This window comes from Drosophila subobscura, chromosome A, assembly GCF_008121235.1.
Source record: "Drosophila subobscura isolate 14011-0131.10 chromosome A, UCBerk_Dsub_1.0, whole genome shotgun sequence".
Classification (NCBI taxonomy): Eukaryota; Metazoa; Arthropoda; class Insecta; order Diptera; family Drosophilidae; genus Drosophila; species Drosophila subobscura.
Window position 1 is genome coordinate 12,163,189 of NC_048530.1, and position 8,075 is coordinate 12,171,263.

The 8,075-nt window shown below is 45.7% G+C and overlaps 1 protein-coding gene across 1 annotated transcript; it reads left to right on the plus strand.

Moving 5' to 3' along the window:
• The first annotated feature begins 268 nt into the window (after positions 1–268).
• On the plus strand, positions 269–1,151 carry LOC117902763 (serine protease SP24D-like). The gene has a single exon (XM_034814359.1). The coding sequence runs from the start codon at positions 285–287 to the stop codon at positions 1,080–1,082; it is 798 nt and encodes a 265-aa protein (XP_034670250.1). The 5' UTR covers positions 269–284; the 3' UTR covers positions 1,083–1,151.
• Positions 1,152–8,075: the final 6,924 nt, after the last annotated feature.

Genomic DNA, 8,075 nt, shown 5'->3' on the forward strand with positions numbered 1-8,075 from the left:
TCCCCGTACTCCACACCAAGAAATATTCCCCAACAAAAAATATGCCCAGAAGTTGTAAAAAAATTAGCCTTGATATAAAATCGGTTCGCTGACAGTCGAAAAGATTACGGGACGACGCTCCAGTATAAATCTCGGGTGAGAGATAAGATTGCCGCTTGTCCACTATTGATAGTTCCACTCGAGTGGGGCACAACCATAAATAATTACATATTAGGGATTAGTGATACCCTATATAAGGGGGTACCCCTGTTGGGCCCGGCCCAAGTTTGGTGCTGCGAGACAACATGGTAACGCCTCGATTCGCTAATAGTTTGGCTCTGGCCATCGCCGTCGTTGTTGGCTGCTGCCTGCTGCCAGCAGCCCAGTCTGCACCCGGTTGGATCAATGGCCGTGTGGTGGGCGGAGAGGATGCCGCCCTCGGCCAGTTTCCGCATCAGGTGTCGCTGCGTAACGGCGGCTCCCACAGCTGCGGGGGCTCCATCCTGTCGCGCAACTACATCCTGACCGCTGCCCATTGCGTGACGAACGATGCGGACGAGAATGGTTTCCATGCACCTATCGCCGCCAGCCGCTTCACGATCCGCGCGGGCAGCAACGATCGCTTCAGTGGCGGCGTCCTGATCCAGGTCGTGGAGGTCATTGTTCATGAGAACTACGGCAAGTTCCTCAACGACGTGGCCTTACTCCGACTGGAGTCACCGCTCTTCTACTCAAACAGCATCAAGGCTATCGATCTGCCCACGGCCAATACGCCAGCCGATGCCGATATCATCATTTCGGGCTGGGGTCTACTCAAGCACCAGGGAGATCTTCCCCGCTACCTGCAGTACAACACCCTCAAGTCAATTACCGTCGAGAAGTGCGGAGAACTCATCGATTTTGGCGTGGAGAGCGAGCTCTGCCTCTTGCACGAGGCCGATAACGGTGCCTGCAATGGCGACTCTGGTGGCCCCGCCGTCTACAACAATCAGGTTGTGGGCGTTGCTGGCTTTGTGGTCGGTGGATGTGGCAGCACCTATCCCGATGGCTATGCCAGGGTCTACTATTTCAACGACTGGATCAGGCAGCACTCGGATGTTTAAACTATATTTTTTTTAAACTTTTTTTTGTGTTTAAAATAAAGAAAAGCATCTGCGAAAGCCGTGAAAGAATATCTCCTCCGATGTATAGATTATCCAGTCAATGCTGATCATTAATTAAGTGCCATGCTTTTATTAGTATCGACGCTTCTCGATGTTCAAGTGCAAATCAAAGTGCAAATGCTAAGAGAGAGAGAGAGGGAGAAGCCGCTGTCGCTGCCGCAGCTGAAAGTGTCGCCACAGACACCTGGAAGACAATAGAGCGACAGAATGACGTTAACGGACTGTGAAACGATTCATGATAAATCTATTAGCTTTACCACAACTGCATTGTTTTAAGAGAGAAAGAGAGAGAAAGAGAGAGGAGGGGTAGACAGCAACAGGCAGTGAGAGACAATTGACGGCGCGACTGCTTCTGCTTCTGCTGGGCTAAAGATACAATTAGTGGACATGCGATGACGTTCCAAGGGGTCGGCAAAGAGCGAAAAGAAGAGAAGAAAAGAAAAGAATTCACTTTGGCTTTGTTTGTGTGTTTGCTTGTGTCTGTAGCTGTGTGGAGGAGTGTGACTGCGGTAACTTTTTAATTTAATCAAAACGAAGCGAATGCAAAAGAAAGAAAGAAAAAACGAGAGCTTAAGCGTGGGAAAGGGAGGAATGCAGACAGCAGAAACAGCAGCAGAGAAACTCAGAGAAAAGGAGAAGCAGGAGCAGCGAAAGCGACAGCTCCAGCTCCAGCTCCAGAATATCAAGATTCGCACTTAATTATTGACAGTGGCAGGCCGGATGCTTGAGGAATTCTCTCTTTCTCCCTCCTTGCTTTCTCTTCCCCCTTTTCACTTTGAACGATGCTGCGGTCAGAGTGCGGCGTTGGTCGGTGACTGGTGTTTGCGGGTGAGCTCCAGACATTTAAATTATGCACAGCGCCTGGTTAGTGCAAGGTGTAGGTGAAGAGAGGTGAGCTGTGGTGAGAACCGTGCTAATATTCTAGGCTTATATTTTGTTGTGCGTGCTTGTGGGTGTGAACGCTATAACGAGAGCGGTTAGCAAGTGTCAAATGTCATATATGTATGTACATATCCCAATGTACATTCCGTTATCCCTTACCTTGTATTAATATACACCTTGGATTAGTTGTTGCTCAATCAAGCGTTTTTAATACCAACAATAATGAAAACAGTTCGAAAAGAGAGGAGGAGAGTGACCGATGCTGGTCTGCCACCGCCACATGCTCTCTTCATGCTGTTCCTCTCTACAAACGGCACTGCTCCTCAATATGTTCCTCTCCCCAAGCTCTACCCCTTCTCTTCAAACTACTCCTTGGCCACTGCTGCCACTCTCTCTCTTTAAGCTACTCTTCTCAATCGGCATCGGCTCGGCCTCTGCCTTAAAGTCGAAAACTTTCGGTAATATGCAAAAATTATTCGGACTTGAAAGTTGCCTCTGCTGCTGCCGCTGCCGCTGCCATTTTCTTTTTGGATTTATCTTTCATCTTTGGCAAAGTGTTTCACAACTATTTCACTGCACTTGAGAGAGTGCAGTAGTGCGGTAGGCAGGACGGGCAAAGGGAAGAGACAAAGCGAGTACCAGGACCAGCAAGGGAGTTACGCTGAGTTGGGTAAAAATCCTTCGAACAGAACTCCCGTTACCGTTGCGCTGTTATCGAATTAAATACATATATGTACATACATACATAAATACATATGTACATACATACATACTTATGTACATATGTACCAGCGCAGTCGACGGCATGGCCACAGGGCGATCAATGTGCAAATTTATGGAGCGAAAGACGAGGACAAGAGAGGGGCTGGCGCATAGGTGGATAGGCGGAGAGAGAGACGGCGGAGGCTTGGGCAAGGCAACAATTTTGGCAGCAGAGCACGTGAATTGAGTCCAAAATTTTGCGCACTTGTGCAATGATAGCGCCATCGCCCTCCCCCGCCAAACCACTAGAAGCAGCAGCAGGCCCAGACCTCAGACAGAGTCCCAGTCACAGTCCCAGTCCCCGTTCCCGTATCCGTGCCACTCGCAGTCCCAGTCCCGACTCCAGAACGAGACCAGCGGCAGGTAAACCATGAACTACACTGAAAGAAAATCATGTGTTGCTGTACACGAATGTCGCGACTGACGGAAGAGTCTCCCATAAGACATTCGATGCGAAAGCCACAAAGTGTCTTTTTCTACAACAACAAACCAAGTATTCTTGCCACAGTGCATCAAAATGCATGAATATATGTACATATGTATGTGTGTATGTATGCGGCCACCCTTATAGAGCACATACATATACTGGGGGAGTGTCCACCCAAAGGGGGAGGAGGTGGGTGGCAACGTTGGCTATTTGGCGCTGCTGATAGCCAAAAATATTAGTCATTGCCTTTAAGTTTTTGGCTTTTGATTAATGCAACGAGCATGGCTCAGGGATTTGCTATAAGTTGCAACTCCAAAAGAAGTTGCATTCTTTTTTTTTTTGGTAACCCTTGAAAATATGTGTAAAAATGTATATTACGGGGGAGTACCCTACTATTGATTGTCTTCACTTTTATTATGCTGGCTGAAGATAGACGATAGTTAATGCAGAAATACCGAATAAAAGAGAGAGAGAGAGATAACCAGCGTGACAGGTGGGTGTAGAGTATCTTAATCTGGCAGACAAACAGCACTAAAAATTAAATTTTTTGTTTGTTTTTGTTTTAACTTAATCCATCTAGATGCAGCCCAGATAGAAACCCACTAACAAACAGATGCAATCGAATCAATTCCCCCAACATCAAAACATGACAACTCATTAGATCCACAAAAGTTAATTGAAGCATCATCATTGTCATCGTCATCGTCATCATCATCCGTGTACGGGGCTCTGGCAAACGGAGTGGAATCCCATGGAGAGAATGGCCAAAAAGTTATTGAACTGTTGCCATTACGCTTCAATTGATTGTGGAGTGGAGTGGTGTCGTGTGGTGTGGGGCGCGGTTCGATGGGGCTCGGCGGTGGTTCTCGATAGGATATCATGAGGTGGAGTACCGAGCCTGGCCGTCCCCTCTCCTGACTGACTGGCCAATTATGGCGACAACGACGACGATGGCCGTTCTGAGAGTTTGAGTTTCGGCTTCCTTATCGCCAGTGCACATTGCTCATGTCCATGTCCACGTTAGCGACGCCTCGCGACTCGCGACATTTGCCAAAAAGGAGCCCCACCCTACTGGACGGCAGCTCATGTCATGCCCAAAAGTGCGATAACGGAGCATCAGCCCCACCCGTCCGCCATCCGCCATCCGGCATCCGTCGTCCAGCGTCCCTCGTCCGTCCAGACGGAGAGCAATCCAAAACGGAGAGCAATCCAAAACGGAGAGCAATCCGAGACGGCAGCAGGAGTGCATCTGCCACGTGCAGCACTTGATTTAGCTGCGGCAAGGAGTCAACGACATGCGGCCACAGCCGGCATCAGGCAATTGAAATTAACATTGGATTGGTCGGCGGCCAGGTCATCCAACCTCAAATCTATGCTCCAGACAGACACAGAGAACTTTCTGACAGATAGAGAGAGAGAGAGACCGTCACCGTTCAACGTCGGACAAACATTTCACTTTCTCAGACTGTATGGAGAGTCCTTCTTGAAGGCTTACGAATACAAATTCCCCCTTGAGAGTTAAAATACAAAAATTGCTGTAACAGGGGGCAGTAAATGAAATTAATTTCAATTTCGAACAGTTAATGGATTTTACTTGTTGTCTGTCAGCACCAAAGGATTGGCAAAACGATGCGTGTGTGTGTGTGTGTGTGTGTGTGTGGGGTGGGGGGAGCGGAAGACCCGTGATCAGACCTTGGCATATGCAACTACCAAAAAGCGTTGCACTTATTTTGGTTACATGTTTGATGGATTGCCGTCATGTCTGTGCCTAATTGGAATATAATTAACAAGAAACAGTTGCCAATACAAATGCAAATTATTTGGTAAAGAACTTTATCAAATTGGATGAGGCCAAGCAAATCAAGATAAGAAAATATTATAAAGGGCATCGCAGCAGTAGAGATTTTTGCCATTTTTTGCCACTACCCTCAAGGGGGATCCATTCCTTTGGTCAGAGGACTGCCATCGAAATTGGTATAATCGTGAAACTATTTAAATACTTAACTAAATGTTACTGCTAACAATACACACATTTGTTGTAGCTTTCAATTTATATATGGATATATCTATTATTTGATTTTTAAATATTTATTATATGCCAGTGTATGTACAAATGTACATATGTAAATATTTCCTTTTTTTTCCTTTTCTCACAATTTTATTTGTGAAATTAATTAATTCAATAAAAGGGAAATATACAATTTATGGAAGCCATAAATCTGCCCATACACATTCTGGCATAGTAGTAGTGGTTTGCCATGGGAGTGGTAAGTGGAGCTGTGCATGCAAAGGGGGGAAGGGTAGGGTGGTGGCGAGACACTCGAACTCGGACAGGAGCCTTGCCTTGCACTTGGCCAATGTGTCTGTGCATAATTTATGCTCCATCTTTTAAATATGTTGGATATTTCCCAATGTTCAATTGGAACTCAAAAATAGGAGCCATGGAAATTCCACACCATCTTTTGCAGCCCTTTGTTTGATGAGATTTGCATGGTTCAGCGGGAGCTGAATCAAATCATTTCACTAAGGAGAGAATGCAATCTGATTCCATAAATTGGTCGTTGTCAACGAAAGAATGAGACTTGTCCAACTTATTTTGAAGCAAAAATACAGACATTTAGAAGAAAAATTAGAGCACCGCTCTGTTGTGATTTTCTTGCCACTGCATTGTCCTCAAGTGCATGTTTAACCGAGACTAATTCAATAGGCCGTGCGGCCCAGCCCGGTTAAGGCGTCGGACTTCGGATTGCAAGCTCGAATTCTGTCATGTTTTATTTTAAATCAATGGAATAAATGGGCTAAAAATATTGCTGCTCGTCTCATTATTCGCATATAATTGCTAGAAATTGGTGTGCTCCAATCGCAGATGCTCCCAAGGTGTCGGCCATCTCCTATTGGGAGATTTAGGGTTATCCATATGTGGCCTCGCTTGTAGGCTGCTTCTGTTTCTGGCGGAATTCCATTTGTTTTAACATTTGAAATGGATTGTTGGTTCATCTGCTGCCTTTTTGGGTTACTCTCTACTCCGATGTAAGACTTTGTTGCATGTGGAATCGCCTCCCACTGGCTTCTGTTTGGGACCGGTAACGGGTCGCTTTAGTTCCTTAGTTGGAAGCAGCAGTTCCCCCCTAGTGCGTGCCAGCAAAACCAAATGACTGATGGCTGGTTAATTGTCTGGCCATAGCTTTTGTTCTTTTTCTTTTTCTCTGGGTTTTTTGTGTGTGTGTGTGTGTGTGTGTTGTGTTTTGTTGCACTCCTGCTGCTGACGCTTGAAACATTAGACTTAGACGTGGCACAGATACGAGCCTGTAACTGCAGCTGAAGATGAAGCCCCAAACCAACAACAACAACAACAACAACAACATCAAAGACAATGCACACATGCACCACATGACGAAGAAGGGGGGGCTGAAGGCTGGAGCTGATGCTGTTGCTGTTGCTGCTGCTGCTGCTGCTGCTGCTGCTGGTGCCAGTGGTAAGGTGTGGCAGGGGGTCAGCATCAAATGGGGGACTAAGCAGAAGAGCTCAACTTTTCAGGCTGCCACAAGGGGTCCGCTTTGTAAAGGAGATATTTCGAGTTTTGTAGGCAAAGAAGACACAACACAAAAAAAATATTCACATATAAACATTTATATTTTTGGGCATTTATGTTTTCTAGACATTTGTCTAGAGTATTCAAAAATGGAAAAATATTCAACATTGCACACAATAAATCTTTGGAAATGATTATGAAATGCAGTGCCTCGATATTTTGCAAGTCCTAGAAGAAGAACTAACAGCAAAGTAGTTTTCATTGGTCTTTATAAGTAGCCCATGGCCAGAAGTCTCCAAACTTTTCAAAATTGTAACCTCAGGTCAGCAGATAACCAGTTTAGGTCCTTGAACGCTTCAAATTCGTTGGTTATTCCGAGTAGGGTATATGCCAGATCGCATTTGTTGAGGAGTTTTAGAGAATTTTCCTCCTCTGTGGGCTATTTGTACTCTTTGTTCGCCACTCGCTTCCCTCGGATATTTTCCTGCTTTGGCTTGCTGTTTCTGGTGTTGTTGTGCTTTCATGTTGTTGGTTTTATGCGTGCTGAAGAGAGCGGGTAGGGGAGGGGAGGGAGAGTGGAGTGGAGTCTAGAGAGTGGAGACAAAGAGAGTTTCGGGAAACAAATGGCAAGAAAACACCGCATGGCGATGATTGTGATGACGACGATGTTTTCATTGTTTTGTTACGCTCGCTTTTCATACAAAACTAGCCCCGACCGAGCAGTCGGAGACGCCCCAACTCCAGTCCATCTACTCTTCCACAGCACTGTACCAGGACCCTCTCCAGACCATCGAGCAGCTGCCAGCTACAATATTTTACTGACTGTTTGCTGGCTTTTCTTTGCAATTTTGATGCTATTGCCGAGCACAAAAACCAACAAAAAAAACGAGCAGAAAGAGAAAACAAGAAAGGCACAGAGCCTAGACTTTCTCTGCGATAACGTCCCGAAGTTATGAATACTCTGAGGAGTTCGCTCTCTTAGATTATTATCTTTGAGTGTGACAAATTATTGTGGCCATCGGGGGGAAACGCACAACTATTGTTGGTTGATTTTTCTTAGGTACCAACACACTTTCATCATGGATCCAGTGATCTTATCTAAGTACATACAATGTTAGACGCTTATACTTTAATTATATAGAATTTTCACCATATTTTGATAAGATTATATCTTGCAATACATCTTCGCAGCCATGGAAACCCTCTCGATGAAGTGTGTCTAAATCTAAGCTAGTGTAGGACTAGGACCATGAGAGAATAGAAAGAGTCGTTTTTGGACTGGGAGCTTTGGGGAGGCTTTTGGAGCAGGAACAGCAGGAAGCTGGTGGTG